The following is a 17274-nucleotide window of genomic DNA, read 5'->3' as shown; positions in this document are numbered from 1 at the left end:
CAGTGAGAGCCCTTTAAAGAAGGTTCTTGTATCCTATTTGACAGAAATACGTTAGTCTTTGAACCAAGCTGCAAAACTTAGTTTGTTTTCTGGAACAACATATGTCCAAGATGTACCTTGTATACTTCTTAGGCAGGCTTGGAATAAGCCATTTCTCTAAAGAGCCCTGGTTCTTTTTAGTGAGGACAGCATTTAGATACCAAAAACCAGTCCTAGGTGTCATTGCTCTTGGAGTGTCATTGCTACTAGTCCAGTTAGGAAAATATGTATAGATTTAAATCATGAGTTCATATTGTTATTTTTAATTCAAATTTAACATTTTAGGATAAGTAAGAGTATGGAGTTTTTACTAACCTTTGATTTTGTACTTTATTTTTTTAACATGGAAATCTATTAAAATAACATTAAAATAATATTTTTTTATACTACAATATTCATACATTAATTTGAAAACAGTAATCTTGTATTGGTATTAACAATAACAATACCAGTGCTACTAGATATAAAGTTTCTTTACAGTTCTTATTTTCTTTAGAATATCTCTCACTAGGGATGTATCATCATGGTAACATATTCTATAGTGACTTGAAGTAATTCTCCTCTTTGTGTGGTTATGCTATACAATTGCTATATAGTTAGGTTCATTTATTTTACATTTGTTTTCAGTTTTAGGGATAACTTTTTAAAAAATTAAATTTGAATATATAAAACATTCACATGTACAAAAGATGTCAGCAGAGAAATCTTATGTCTGTCCTTGTACCTTTCACTTCATTCTACTTCATCCTTTCACCCCCTTTAGGTAACTGATAATCCTTCTAATGTTTCCTTTTGCAAGTGATTAACAAAGACACAAAAAGTTGCATGCCATGCAACTCTTCTGCACCTTGCTTTACATCTGATCAGATCTTATTTAAGCATGTATATGTTCATTTGACATGTCTAAATTTACATAGGAGCATGTAAATAGAAGAATTCAAAGTAAAATTAGAATGAACTTGAGTTCCTTGCTACCCCCTTTTAAATATAATAATGGGTGAAATTGTCATGCTAATAAACCTATTTTCAATATGAAATGTTCTTGTTTTTATTTTGTGTTAGATTTTGTAGAATGTACTTTTCTTAGAGTATTACAAATATAGCTAATGTTTGAGATAGAAGGGAAGAAAGAACTAGAATCTTCTTCCTCTTCAACCTGATTGTTCAACCTGGATTTTTTGTTTGTTTTTGCAACAATTGGAAAGCCAAAAAAAGGGATATTTTTAAGGATGGGAAACATGATTTCCCTTACCACAAAGCAAAATTGAAACTGAATCCCAAGGGTAAGGTAGACTAGGGTGTATTTATTTATATAGAGAAGTTTTCAAATTGAGATCTGAAGCACTATTACAAATATTTTCCCCTCATTACTCTACTTCAGAATGAATTATAACCATAAATTCTTTTTATTTTTTTTTAAATTTTTTTATTTAAAAAATTTTTTGGCCAAGCCGCACAGTTTGCAGGATCATAGTTCCCCGACCGGGGATTGAACCCAGGCCACCACAGTGAAAGCACTGAGTCCTAACCAATTTATGAGTCCTCCAGGGAACTCATAAATTCCTTATCTTCCTCATTTCATAAATTTGGTTTTATGTTCAGTCATTTCTTTTTGGTGTTAATACAGTGTCTTTGAATAGTGACTCTTATAGCTCTGTAGCTAAAGAGTTGAAGATGAACCGAGTAATTTAAAGCCTTTGATATTATTTGTTACAGATAGCTATGATGCAGAGAAGTTTTTTTTCCCTAAATAATGTTTCTTTCCTGTGAACAAAAAATTTTCTTTTATTATAAAGCTAGTTTGTTATTAATTATAAATAAGCAGAAATAGCAAAGTTGGAAATGTTACCTGTGATGATGCAAATTTTGCCATTTAAAAGACAAGTTTTTTTTTAATCTTATGAAATTTAGAAAAGCCATCCAAAGATATATTCTAAGTGATATGTTTTTTTGCTGCTGTATATTATGTGTTTCTCAAATTAACTGAATTTCATTTAACTATGACAGGAGTTATAAAAGGATTCACTGTATTTTTATTATGATTTAAAATTTCCAAATATTATTTCTTGTATGAAAGTATTTAATAGTTATTGTAATATATTGTAATATATGCAATATATGCAATTCTTGAGAAATCTAATTTTTTAAATTATTCTAAAATCTGTTTTGCTTTCAGCTATATTATCTTATCCTCATAAGTGGCTAGTGCCTTTACCAGAAAAAAATACACCACCTTAATCCAGTGTATCTTTATTTACATAGGAAATGGCTGTTTTCAAGATTGCAGCACTCCAAAAAGTTATAGATAATAGTGTCTCTCTGTCTGAACTAGCACTGGCCAATAAACAATACAATGAACTGACTGCTAAGTACAGAGACATCTTGCAAAAAGATAATATGCTTGTTCAAAGAACAAATAACTTGGAACACCTAGAGGTAAGTATGTGTGATCCTTAAACCTTGTGATTTTAGCCATTCTTCTTTGGTGATATCTTATCTATAGGTGCAAAATGACTTCTGGATGACTTCTTCCAGGTTATCTTCCTTAGCCCACTTGTGTGATTTAGCTGAATGAAATCTCTTTCCATCAGGTACTTAAAAAAGAAAAAAGAACATGGAACAGATAGGATAATGTAGTCAGAAGAGGAAGCATTATTAAGTACCCATTCCTTTCTCTTGCCCTGATCCCAGTGTAAATTATTCCCTCATGGTCCATGGCTCTTTGGGGTGGATGTAGCAGAGAGTAGATGAGATATCCATGGTTCTTCCTGGACCTTGGATGAGTTCTGCAAATCCCTATCCTTTCTTACTGTAGAGAGAGAGAAGAATAGGATGGAGTATCATTAGTTTAATTAAAGGAGTCTATGAATGTGGCCCAGACCCTTTGTAATTGTCTTCTAGCCACTCGACCTTCGTACCTTTTACAGCAGGCAAAACAAACTCCTGATTTTGTTTATCTTTATGAAAAATAAAGGCTTATGTCTTTTGGTTCATTCTCTTTTATGATCCTCTCATTGGAATGGAAGGAGATATAATTCTTTTGGCTCAAAAGCTCTCACTTGCTTAGGGGGACACGTTCAAGAAAACATTCTGAATAGCTTTCAATGACTCCTACAAAATTATCTGAGTCATTATTTATTAATATTAACTAGAAATAATCATGATCAGTTTACTTTTTATTATTTTTGAAGAGAGATGATTATGTTAATTTTTATGGAAAATTATAAATATTTAAGTGTGATAAAAATTTATTTTTTCCCATCTTTCATGTCTGTTGTCTTCTCTTCTCTAGCATTAGACAATCATAGATAAGAAATCTCCTGCAGGTAGCGTATCAATGAGTAATTTTTAACTTTTAAAACTTATTTTCCCAGATAATATTTTTCATCTCTACTCAAACCTTAAAAAATTTTGTCTCTGTATTATATCCTTTTCTCTCCTTTACTTCCTGTATCTCAGTTATAATTCTGAACATATGTCTCTATCTGTTGGCAATGTCTTAGTTTTATTCTTTATTATCTTCACTGTGGTGACCATTACCCATACCATTACCTCCAGTGTTGTATCCTCCTTGCTGCCACCAAAGTGATCATTCTAAACCTGCATCTGACCATGTCCTTCCCTTGCTTAAAACCTCTCAAAAGTTGCCAGTCACTTAAAGAATAAGTGACTTTTGTGATTAGCTCGCACATAACTCATGTCATCTACTGTGACATTCTAAGGAGTTTCACAATTAATGTTTTAGAAAGTGAACTACCAGTTTTCTCCACCACAGTGTTTCGTATGTTCTTCTGTACATGCAGTTTTCTTTGTTTAGAAAGCCCTTCCTCCTCTCCCAGTTTTTCTGCTCAGTGAATTTCTATTCATGTTTCAAAACTTTTTTCAGACACTACCTTTTTTTCTGTAGCATCCTTCTTTATAGAAAAAACTCACCCTCTCTGTTATTTCTATATTTTGTACCTAGTTCTGCTATTTATATCACATCATATTATATGTGTTTATATGTGTGCCTCTCCTACAGGAATATAAGCCTCTGGATATCAGAAACTCTACTTAGTTCATTTTTGTGGGTTTGGTACCTGCTGTTTGGCACAGAGTTAGAGCTAATAGATGTTAACTTCAGGGATTGAATAAAGGTGATGAAAATCAAATTTTAGAAGATGAAAAACAGAGTGGGTGGTAAAGAAATACAAAAACCGAATGGGTGATAAGGCAATTAAAAAAATGGAAATTTTGATAATAGCAGACAAGAGAAATAGATATGGACTAAGGTAAAATTAAGAAGAGGATTTGCTGTGTTTTTTCAAAAAAATTTTTTTAATAAGGAGACCAATGAAGTTTGAGAGGAGAGGAAAAGAAAATTTAGAGCTAAAGGGGAGAGAATGATTGAATATTAGAGGTAAGAGTGGTAATAAATGAGGGTGCAGTACCAGGGCAGGGGTATGAAAATGGGATATGGAGCAAGGCCACAGTTATCCTTTGAAAGTGTCTGGAAGTAAGAGAAGCAAAAAGGGTAGCAAGATATTTAAAACACCTTAAGCCCTTTTTTGTTTTTCTCCTACGAATTTACAGTACCTAGGAACTGGGCTGTAATTGTGCATGTTACCAGAGAGTCATGTTTTATTCCCTTATCTTCCTTTTCATTATAACATCGCCCTTCAAAAAAAAAAAAAATCTCGGGACTTCCCTGGTGGCGCAGTGGTTAAGAATCCACCTGCTAATGCAGGGGACACGGGTTCGAGCTCTGGTCCGGGAAGATCCCACGTGCTGTGGAGCAGCTAAGCCCGTGCGCCACAACTATTGAAGCCCGTGCGCTTAGAGCCGGTGCTCTGCAACAAGAGAAGTCACCACAATGAGTAAGCCCGTGGACTGCAACAAAGAGTAGCCTCCGCTCATCGCAACTAGAGAAAGCCTGTATGCAGCAACGAGGATCCAACCTAGCCAAAAATAAATAAATAAATTTATTTTAAAAAAAATTTCATTACCCTGTTTTATTTTTCTTCATAATGGTTATTACCTGACAGTATGTTATATATTGGCTTATTTTCAAATTGCTCCATTAAAATACAAGTTTTAGGATGGAATTTGTTTACCATTGCAGTCCAGTGCTTAGAATACCTGGCATGTAGTAGACATTCTATTTGTTAAAATGAAGAATAAATGAGCTTAAAATATTATACTTATGTGCCAACTCCTACATTTTATGTTTCCAGCCTGACTTCTCAGAACTCTGTTCTTCTGTATGGAATTACCTACTTAACAACTCATGTTTCAAGGTGATCTTTAATTTAACGTGTCCAAATTTAATTCCTGATGTCTATTTCTCTCATAGTTGTTTCTGTTTCCGTGTATGCCACTATTATATACTCATTTAGTTAAGGCAGATATCTTAGAATTATTCTCTAGTCATTCCTTTCCTTTATCATTTTCCACCCAAATGTAATTAATTCTTATGTGTCCTCTTTTCTCCATCTTCCCTGCTATAACTGTAATCTAAACCAGTGTCATCTCTCATCTGGACTTTACAGTATCTTCCTGACTAATTTCTCATTTCTCTATTTACCCCTTTATTGATTCTCCACATTTTATTCAGAATGATTTGTTAAAACTTCTTCCTTTAAATCTTTAAATGATTTCCTATTATACATTAAGTTACATTCCAGTTACTTGTCTTGACATACCATGCCTTGCCTGGTATGGCCCCCTATTATCTCTCCAACTTTTTTTTTTTATTCCTCTTCACTCTGATTGTTGCTCACTGTGTTCAAGTCCTCTAATACTCCAGACTCTTTCCTGCTTTGGAGCATCTGGGTTTACCAGTAGTATATCAGTTCTTTCCATGGCTGGTTTCTTGTCAAGATTGGCTCCTTCTCTTACCATCAGTTTCAGCTTAAATACCACCTCTTCAGTGGTTAATACTTTCTTTAAGCACTCTATCTGGATATGCTACTTTTTATTATTCTTTCATTTTGTACTCTGTTTCTTTCTAGATCTTGACCTGTTTAGTGAATTTTTTTCTTTGATTATCTGTTCACATTCTGCTGCATTCCACACTCTCCCCAACTCCTACCACACATATATCCACAGACACCAAATGGTGAGGCCTATGAAGGCCAGAAGTTTGTCTGTTTCTTTTTATCATGAACATACAGTACCTGTCACCGATGGCATGCTGTGGATGCTCAGTAACCCTTGGTATGAATGAGGGAAGTAAGCACTGGTTTATGAAGATTGTGAGACTCTGGAGTGTTCCACGTTGGCCAAAGTGAACATGGCAGAAGCTAATACTCAGGAGTTTAGGGCCACATATCGGATATACAAGGTTTTGATGATTATTTTAAAATAATATATGTGTGTGTATACAACATATATGTTATGTGTATGTCTATCTGTATTACATGCAGAGGAACTTCTACATTTGTTAAAAAAAACTAGATTGTGAGCTTTAGGAGATTATTATATAAAGTTCAGACAGTGTCACATCTGTGGTATTAATCTGAATTACAATGTAGTTGCTCAGTGATGTTTCTATTTTATTCAGTGTGAAAATGCATCCCTAAAAGAACAAATGGAGTCTGTAAGTAAAGAGCTGGAGATTACCAAGGAAAAACTTCACACTATTGAACAAGCCTGGGAACAAGAAACTAAATTAGGTAAGTATTATGACTCATAATATAAAATGATTAAGATCCAATAGTGAATATTTTTCATTTAAAGTGCCTTTCTGTACCAGATAAAAAGGAAATATTTTGATAAAAATTCACTCTCTGCCTAACAGTTTAATTTAACAGGCAGTTGATGAATAATATCTTATACTAACCTTTACCAAAGTTAGGTTTTTAGTTATTAAATTGGATTTGTTTCTAATGAAATCATATGTTAAAAATGTATGACTGAGCATTAGCTATACTGAACCATTTAACAATTAAGACTGATGATAATTTTGAAATACCTGTATTTTAATGATAGTATTATGAGTTTTTTCACTGTATAGAGTTATATTAGGAATATATCATTTTATATTTTTAAATTAAAAGATCACCTAGAACATCAGAAAAATTTGAGAAGAATTTATATTGCTCATAGTTCCACTACTGTATCATTTTTTTGTATGACCTTATACATGCTTATACATTTTATATACTTTAAATTATAATAAACATTATATGCTATATTTAGTAGATATCAAAATATTTCATTTTTTATTCATCATACTTATAAATATTCATGCAGTAAGTTACTGTGTTTGGGTGATTAAATCACTAGCTTTTCTAATTTTTGCTATTGCTTATAGTGCTGCAGTGAACATCTTCATTTACATCTAACAGAGATATTGTCTTAAACGGTATTAAAATCTTTGTGGCTTCTGCTAGGATTTTCCATATTAGTTTTTCAAATGGTTATCCTAGTTCACAACATTTAAATAACTTTATCTCACTAGCATTATGCTTTATAATTTTCAAATAAATTTGCCCCTTTGGATAAAATGTTTTAATTTGTTTTCTAGACCTTAGAGTGCTAATGCTATTCAACGTTTCTGTTACTATTAAATTGGTAACTGAGACATGTAGCTTAGAGAGGCTTAACATTGGGAAGTCTAAAATAAGCTACTCTTAGAAATGTACTTTTTAATTCATTAAGAGATTAAAAGTGAATTGACTTCCATGTAGCTCTTACATAAAAGAAGATACCATTTTAACTAAGATATAGAAAAGGATATTATATACAGTTTTAGTAAGTTCTTTGTTCATTCTATCCTGTGTTTCTTTAATAAGTGCTGAATTCCCTATAGAAATTACTTAATTTTCAAATACCTTAATCTCTCCGATACATGGCTTTATAGCACTGAAGTTTTTTTTTTAATATAAAGTCTAGCTTTATTTTTTAAAAGATTTTACAAGTCTGTCAACCTCAAACATGCATAGGTGAATTATTCATATCTTCCATCAGATGAGGCTTACAGTTTCGATCCTTCTCAGAAAAAATAAGTAAAAAATAAATTTTTTCACAGATATTTATCCACTACATTACTCAGCTTAGTTCTGAAGTTTTCTCTCTATAAATACTTTAACACAGCTGCTAGTGGTAGTACTGTTGTTGTACAGCTGCACATGGCTATAATTTTACAAGCATGCCTTATTCTTGCTAGCTCCCTGGTTTGGCTCCAGGGTCCAAATCTTATAGAGGAAAAATAAAGGTTAACTGGGCTGCCAGAAAAGCACACTGAATGCATCCTGTAGTGCTCTGTGACAAGCCAGAGAAGGAGTACAGCCTCCAGCAACGTCCTGTGGAGAGGCAGCTCTGAGGTGGTTTAAATACCTTTGTTTAAGTTGTTTCCTTATCTTGGAATGACCTCACCATTGCCTGTCTTCCAAAGCCAAGGTTCGAATGTCAACCCCTCAATTCTGAACAGAGACATGAGAAGATTCGGTCCAAATTCTGGAACTCCACAGTACATCACTGAAGTTTAAAAGCTTTTATTTCCTGGTGCCCTTATATCTTTGTTTAAAAGTGTCACTTTTTTAGCTTTTTCCATGCGGGAATTGATTGGTGTTGGGCTGTTACCCTCTCTCTAGGACACTCCAAACACAAGAATATAGAGTAGACTAGTGTCTATTGCAGCCCCTGTGATGTGCCTCTTTTCATTATCAAAGTTTAGCACTAAAGAGAATGGAGAAGAGTTTTTATGTTCCTAGTATATCTGTATTTACTACAATTTTTTTTTCTTTCCTTCATGGTGCTTAGGGTTGCCTGAATGAATCTCTGTACCATAATGGTTTCCTAACACTTTTAGCTTCTTTCAGTAACATTACTGTTAGCTATTTGATCACTGCTTGCAGCAGCTATTCTAAAATCATATACTATTTAAAGACACAGAACAAAATGAAGCACTTCTTAAAGCTGAGACAGACACCAAAACAGTTTAGTTTCAAAAATATATATATTTCTTTGAGCAAACTCAGTTATAAAACTCAAGCTTGTGAAGCTAGAAAGATAGGACGTGGCATTATTGGTGTTACGACTGTTTACAGAGTAAATCACTGCTTATTAGTTCCTTAAAATAATTGACTTCCCTGAACATATGGTTAATTGACTCTCTAAAAAAAAATAAAACTACCACATTTTTTTTCCTGGAGCATGTCTGTTATGCAAAGCAAAAGTATTAGTTTTCTCTTCTTAAAAGGTGACTAACTAATGATAATCCTACGTGATGCCTTTTCATGGTCAATGAGGGGGCTTTCGTTCTCTTTTCATTTAACCACATGTGTCCAAAGATAAGCTATACAACTGCATATATGAGATAAGGGTAATTTAAAGTAAAATATTTGATATTAGATGTATACAAAGGCCAGATAAAGGTCAGGGTTAAAGAAGATACTTGGCAAAATCCCTAAATCACATGGCTTCAGATTTTACTTTTTTACTCTGAGTCATTGCACTTGTATTCACAAAGTAGTGTTGCTTCACTGTATTGCCTCTTAATACAGTTTATCTCCTTTCAGTTAACAAAATATATTTATTTGCCCTTTTTTGACTATCTACATGTGACACCTCCTACACTACATCTTTTACATTGTTATTTCAGTTCAGGCATACCTTGGACATATTGCACGTTTGGCTCCAGATTGGCACAACAAAACAAATACTGCAATAAATGAGTCACAGGAATTTTTTGGTCTCCCAGTACCTATAAAAGTTATGTTTACACTATACTATAGTCTATTAGTGTGCAACAGTATTATGTCTAAAAAAAAAAGTACATACCTTAATTTTAAAATACTTTATTGCTAAAAAATGCTAGCCATCATCTGAACCTTCATTTTGTCTTAATATTAACATCAAAGATCACTGATCATAGATACCATAACAAATATAATAAAAAAGTTTGAAATATTGTGAGGATTACCAGTGTGACACAGAGACATGAAGTGAGCAAATGCTGTTGGAAACATGGCACTGACAGACTTGCTTGACTCAGGGTTGTTTGCCACAGACCTTCAATTTAAAAACAAACAAAAACAAAAAAATGCAGTATTTGCGAAGCTCCATAAAGCAAAGCACAATGAAACAAGGTATGCCTGTAATCCTATGAAGAATAATTTGTGTTATCATTTGATTGACGAAACATGTAAATCCCAGAGAGATTAGGATAGGCAGCATACGGATAAGAAGTAACAGAGCTGAGACTAGAGTGCAGGTCTGTCATAATTCAAAAGGCTCGTGTGTTTTCTGCAGAACAATATTGCCTCCTTACATACAATGTCTAAAATATCTGGGATAAACTTTAGATAAGAACAGCGTGAGATTTACTGAAGTATTGTTGCATTTAGGAAATGAATCTAACATGGATAAGGCAAAGAAATCAATAACCAATAGTGAGATTGTTTCTATTTCAAAAAAAATCACTATGCTGGAGATGAAGGAATTAAATGAAAGGCAGCGGGCCGAACATTCTCAAAAAATGTATGAACATGTGAAGACTTCATTGAAGCAAGTGGAAGAACGTAATTTTGAATTGGAAACCAAATTTGCTGAGGTTTGATATTATAATCTTTTTCATGCAGTTAGAGAGTAAAAAATTAGTCATGGTAGCCATTGTATTATTGGAAGAGGTTTGTTTGTAACTCTGAAGTAGCATATTAATATAGTGCTTGTGTTTCATGTAATGGGTAAATAATATATTTTTAAATCTGAAATGTTTAAAAAGAAAGCAGGTATTTTTGTGATTGAGTTTTTATTTCTCACCAGCATTACATTATTAGATTTAATGTGCAAAAAGATGTTATTTGCCTAATAATGGAATTGCCTTCCACTACCATCCCTTCATTTAACAGTTATTATTTCTGAGTGCCTAGTACATGCCAGATGCTGTATGGGAACTGGAGTTATAGCATGAAATAAAATAGACAGTAATCTCTCCTTTCAGGGACTTCATTCTAATAGGAAGTTTTAGACTTTTGATATGGTCAAAATTACTAAATTGGCTGGCAATAATATAGTTTGCAAATATTCAATAATTTATGATGAAGTAGCACTCATAATATTCCTTTACCTTGAGAATGTGTATTTCTCAAATCATTCATGTTATTTTGTTTATTTTAAATGTCATTATATATTAATAAGATTTTATTAACTATTTAGATTTATTTATAGATGATATAGTTGAAGTAAAATATAATGAGCATATGGCATTTCAAGTAAATTAAGAATATCAGAGATTCATATCTTATTAGATTGTGAGTTGATTAATATAAATGACTTTGGGTGGGTTGACATACAACTAGAATTTTCATAATTTGTTCCTGGCTTTTTCTCCCCTTATCTTTGTCAATCTATTCTTAATACTTCACACCCAATGCAGTATCTGGACTAATGCAAAGTAAAGAGGACTGCAGTGTGCTGAAAGGTATAATAAAAGGAAAATGTCACCAAAAACTAACGTTTCTGAACGGTTTTTGTTACTTTTTCTCAGCTTACCAAAATCAATTTGGAAGCGCAGAAAGTGGAACAGATGTTAAGAGATGAATTAGCTGATAGTGTGAGCAAGACAGTAAGTGACGCTGATAGGCAACATATTCTAGAATTAGAGAAGAGTGAAATGGAACTAAAAGTTGAAGTATCAAAGTAAGTTCATGTGGAGTTTTTAGTCATTTGGTTAGCTGTGTCTACTCTAATTTGTGTTTATGAACTCTAATTACAGTGGTAAAGGGGTAGTATCCTTAGTGGCAATTGTTACTGGTTTCTTTTTATTAGAACAGGGTTAAACAATATTAACAAGATTGATTTTTAACTAGCATAAGTAATAATATTGAAGAGGAAATAACTTCTCAAGATTTACATTTTTCAGCGCCCAGGAATAGTATTACAGGAAATACTGAACTTGAAATCAAGACTCTCTGAGATCTAGTTTTTCCACATACTAATATGTTTTTGGAGGGAAGGGTTGTGGCCATTTAATTTGTTTAAACTTAATTTATTAAGGGAGTAATAATACTTATTTCATAAGGTTGCTGTAAAAATAGAAATAAAATACAGATTTTGATTCAGTTTACATCTATTAAACATATACTGACTCATCTAATTACACTTAATAACCCTGATAACAGTATTGTTTTCATTTTACATAAGGAAACAGTTTATTCTCTTAGAATTCAAAGTATCAATATATGTAAGGAGGAAATACTGTGTATACCAGGTAGATGCTGTCTAATCACTCTTTTGTAATTATGTGTTACTTCATTAGAAAAGTATGAGGATCCCTGAGTTGATCTGTCTAGCACAGATAATTAGTAAAAAGGGTTTATGGCTTACCCATAAAGTTATAGCCATTGTTTTAGAGTCTTGATAGTCCTTTTGAGAATATCAGTTATTCCCAGCCCTTTTCACTATGAATGACCCCATTTTTTATTCTTCCTTTCACCTCATGTACTTCATCTTTTGAAGTAAACTAATTTATAATTACTCATTTTGTTATATTTTAATTGGTGAAAACTTACATAACTGGCGGTAAGAGCTTCTAATCAATATGAGGAAACCTGACTTATCTGTTACGCTGAACTAAAATTATTCCAGCCCAAAGTAAAATGCATTTTATTTTACCTGTTTAATCTTATCAAAATAGTCATATAGGAAATTTAATAACTTACCATCAAGCTCCACCCTTTTTTTGCAATTGTAGTAATTGTGTAATCTCTTTTTCACATTTCTGGTAACTAGCAAATTAAAGCAAATCAAAACATACATTAATTGATCTAGGGAACCTGGCAATTTTAAATTTCTGTATTCTTAACTGTACAGTTTATCAAGTAAGCCTACTTAATACCTTATTCCGTCTATACCAAACCATGATAATAAGCATCTCATGAAAAAAAGTGTGAGAGAGGACTTCTTTGACCATATACATTTGGAAAATGCAAAAAATGTACAGGTTGAAATAATTTTTTACTCTAGAACTTCTCAGAGCATTTGATATGATATGTATATGAGTCTTCAAGGGAGAGGAATGTTGGGAATGGAGTATTTTTTACAGAACATTTGTTAACTCCTCATGGAATTATGTTTCATGAAACAGTTCAGGAAACTTCAGTATTTCATACAAAGAAGAGATGCTGCAAACTAATGGCTTTTCCAAGGGTCTAGAAATTTGAAATTTTAATATTTATTTACTTAGAAAATGTACCCAGTTGCATCTGAAGTATCTTATCACTTCCTAGACTAAAAGAGATTTCTGACATTGCCAAAAGGCAAGTTGAAATTTTGAATGCACAACAACAGTCCAGGGAAAAGGAAGTAGAGTCCTTCAGAATGCAGCTGTTAGACTATCAGGTATGTGCAGTATTAACTCTTCTATATAGATTCTTTTCTTTTTCCTAAATTTACATTAGATATTGGGATGATTTTGTAGTTTTAATCAGAGGATATATCAGATAGAGACTCCTATTTTTGTTAGTTGTAAGTTGATTAGAAAAACTCGTTAATTTGAAATGCCATTCATAACACAGAAAAGCATTTAAATGCTTACAGATGCATTGTGCTGGCTGCTGATCAAAGTCCAGACAGTGAGGAGAAACATGTCTTTCATAACAATATTTTCTCTTGTATTTATATATAGTTTTTCACATATTCTCACATTATAAGTTCTTTTAGGATTAAAAAACCCCACATTGTCTGCATTAGTATTATTATCAATACTGTTATTAACATATGGAAGTTTTCAAAAAAATAGTAATATTCCAACTGTTAGATGCCAGATTTAGATTTTAAATAAGTTTGATTCTAGGTTTCTACACTTTTGCAATTAAAACAAGGTTAGATTTTTGTAGGATCTCATGTAGCACCCTGTTTTAAATTTTATTTAGTAAATTGTGATTTTAAAACCATGATAAGTTTCATTGGGAAAACTTGAAACTTCCTACAAACATATATTTTTTATATTAGGCACAGTCTGATGAAAAGGCACTAATTGCCAAGCTGCACCAACACGTTGTCTCTCTTCAAGTTAGTGAGGCTACCGCTCTTGGTAAGTTGGAGTCGGTTACGTCTAAGCTGCAGAAGATGGAGGCCCATAATTTGCGCTTAGAGCAGAAACTTGATGAAAAAGAACAAGCTCTCTATTCTGCCCGTTTGGAGGGGAGAAACAGAGCGACACATCTGCGCCAAACAATTCAGTCTCTACGACAGCAATTTAGTGGAGCTTTACCCTTGGCACAGCAGGAAACGTTCTCTAAAACAATGATTCAGTTACAAAACGACAAACTGAAGATAATGCAAGAAATGAAAAATTCTCAACAAGAACATAGAAATATGAAGAACAAAACACTGGAGATGGAATTAAAGTTAAAGGGGCTGGAAGAGTTAATAAGCACTTTAAAGGATGCCAGGGGAGCCCAAAAGGTAAAACATTGATTTTAAGTTCAGTATTTTCAAAAGAGTTATGTAATAACTTTGAGTTAATATGTGCCTATGTGAATAATGCTTAATATATGAACAAAATTCCATGTATAATTTATTAATTCAGGTTTTATAAATTAGGAGTTTGGGCTATTTGGATATCTTTTTATAAATAAAATGAGACTCCTCTAAGCCATGGTTTCAATAGAAATGCTTAGATTGTATAATATCAAAGAATTTTAAACACTCTAGGAAAGTTTATATATTAATTAAATACTAATTATAATTATTCTTAAACATTATAGTGATTAGTTGAATTCTACTCTTCATAATTATTATGTTTAAAATTATTTACAAGTAGTAGGCCCACATTTATTTTTTAATATAAATTTGTTTTTGCCCTCATTTGGAAGGAATTAAACGAAAAATAATTATTTTGAAATTAAATTTTATTCTCTAGGCTAGAAACATTTAGGATTTTTATTTATGAAAGTAAAATGAATGTTGCGATTACATACATACACTAAGGACCCAGTAAATATATGAAAGTAAATGAATAAATGAAAGTGAATGTTAGTGATATCCATTCCAACATCATTTGAAAAATGTTTTATGTTAAGATCCCACATATTAGAAAAGTCTGGAAATTCTAAATAAACTTTTCCTTGTGGAACAACCAAGGATAATTTTGTATCTTATTTTGTTATAGAATGTCCATTAATTTGAATTAAAATCATTAAGATCAGTGGAGAAATATTTGTTTATATAGTATTTACATTTGTATGTATAATTTGTAAATCTTCAGGTAATCATTTGGCATACGAAGATAGAAGAACTCCGTCTTCAAGAGCTTAAACTCAGTCGAGAATTAGTCAAAGATAAAGAAGAAATAAAATATTTGAATAATATAATTTCTGAATATGAGCATACAATCAGTAGTCTGGAGGAAGATATTGTGCAGCAGAATAAGGTTTCATGTTATATTTACTTTCGTATTTGTTGCTAAGATTTTTAACATAACAACATTGCATGGGTGACTACATTATTTTCCTAATTGAGTGTAGTTCCCATTATTATTGTTATAAAATATTCTGTTTCTTATTTTTTAAACTATTCTAAAAATACATATTTATTTAGTTGCATTAATAGTCTTAAAAGGAATAATTCATAAGCAAACTTATTTGGTAAGTTAATTTTTATTTCAATATTAGTTATTTGACTTTTCATGTTTACAAGTTTCTACTGGCTCTCACTGATGGAATAGGAGAAGGCAGCTTGGTGTAGAATAAAGCACAAAGGCTTTGGAGGCAGATGATATTCACTAAGCACATGCTTGCTTGCTTCAGAAATTCTGTTGTTCCTTCTGCTTAGATTGTTCTTACCCCAGATAACAGTATTGATAATGCTTTCATTGCCTTCTGGTCTTAGCTCAAATGTCTTACCTTATCAGTGAGGCCTTCACTAGCCACTCAGTCTACAACAGTAAATCTTATCATCAAGATTCCCTGAATAGGGATTACCTAGTTTCATTTTACTCCATAGCACTCATCACCCTCTGACATATTACATACTTACTTGTTTATTGACTCTCTCCCCCTCACTAGTGTGTAAGTTCTGTAGTGAAAGGTACTTGGTTTTGTTCACTGCTGCGTTCTCATTGTCTTGAATAGTGCTTGCCACACAGAATGTGTCATTAAACATGTTTTGGATGAATGGATGGATGGGTATATGGATGGATTGAAATCCTGACTCCATATCTGCCTGTCTCTGTGATCTTAGGCAAATCACTTCATCTCTGAATTTACTTCCTTTTTCCATAAAATGAAAATAATAGTGACCTCAAAGGGTTGTTGTGAGGATTAAATAAGAAAAATGTGTGTAAAAATTCCTGGTGAGTATCTCTGTGTGTGTCTGACCCAAACTGTCTTTTTCAGTTTCACGAAGAAAGACAAATGGCCTGGGATCAGAGAGAAGTTGAGCTAGAACGTCAACTAGATGTTTTTGACCGTCAGCAAAATGAAATACTAAATGCAGCACAAAAGGTATGAATGATTAGTCTTGTTTGCTACTCTGTAGCACGGCCTATAATGTTAACAAATAGAAATATTTTCTAAGGTCAGATGAAATTTTAATTGATGGTATCTTTTTATGTTTCAACTGTAAGTGGAGTTTAACCATATCATGTCATATAGTTGTAGAAATTAATATTGTTCTTCTCAATGCTGCAAATGCTTTTTTAAAAAAATTCTATTTCTCAATAGTTTGAAGAGGCTACAGGATCAATGCCAGACCCTAGTTTGCCCCTTCCAAATCAACTTGAGATTGCGCTAAGAAAAATTAAGGAGAATATTCGAATAATCCTAGAAACACAGGCAACGTGCAAATCACTAGAAGAGGTAATTAGAAGAATTTGCATTTTGATTAGTGCATTATTAGGTATGCTTGTGGCATTTTCTAAGTAATATTTTTAAATGAGGATGAAGCATAAAATGATGAATCTGTTGCTTATTCTGTTCTCCTTTTTTATTCTCCTATAATGTTTCTAGTAGCTGATAAAGAACAGCAGATATGGCTAATTTGAAATTACTCTCCTTTTAATCATTATTTGCCACTTTTGGGCATGTTCTTCAGTTGCTAGTGTGAAAGGAAACAAAAAGAGCATTTGACTGTAGCTTTATGAGCAATGTATTTCTTTCCTCTCCATGATGAAGAATTGTTTTCATCCTTGTTTATTTTTATGTTTTATTTTGAAGTGCATGTTTTATACTCTGAATCAATTTTCAGTTTATTCCTTTTTGTAGATAGTTAAAGGACTTGAAGGTAAATTAGAAATTATTTCTTAGT

The 17274-nt window shown here is 32.4% G+C and overlaps 1 protein-coding gene across 2 annotated transcripts in view; it reads left to right on the top strand.

Annotated features, from left to right (window-relative positions):
• The window catches only part of CEP290 (centrosomal protein 290), a 103306-nt gene that overhangs the window by 50815 nt on the left and 35217 nt on the right, over nucleotides 1-17274 (top strand). For both annotated transcript variants that reach the window (XM_082849407.1, XM_082849408.1), the window contains exons 25-33: nucleotides 2302-2475; nucleotides 6581-6692; nucleotides 10371-10576; nucleotides 11513-11664; nucleotides 13254-13365; nucleotides 13978-14433; nucleotides 15236-15400; nucleotides 16365-16472; nucleotides 16692-16826. In XM_082849407.1, the coding sequence (XP_082705533.1) occupies nucleotides 2302-2475; nucleotides 6581-6692; nucleotides 10371-10576; nucleotides 11513-11664; nucleotides 13254-13365; nucleotides 13978-14433; nucleotides 15236-15400; nucleotides 16365-16472; nucleotides 16692-16826 (1620 nt within the window). The remainder of the gene's footprint in view (nucleotides 1-2301; nucleotides 2476-6580; nucleotides 6693-10370; nucleotides 10577-11512; nucleotides 11665-13253; nucleotides 13366-13977; nucleotides 14434-15235; nucleotides 15401-16364; nucleotides 16473-16691; nucleotides 16827-17274) is intronic.

The sequence above is a fragment of the Leucopleurus acutus genome (genome assembly GCF_964270905.1).
Source record: "Leucopleurus acutus genome assembly, chromosome: 11".
Lineage (NCBI taxonomy): Eukaryota > Metazoa > Chordata > Mammalia > Artiodactyla > Delphinidae > Leucopleurus > Leucopleurus acutus.
The sequence above is the reverse complement of the archived record's forward strand: the minus strand, read 5'-3'. Positions and strand labels throughout refer to the sequence as shown.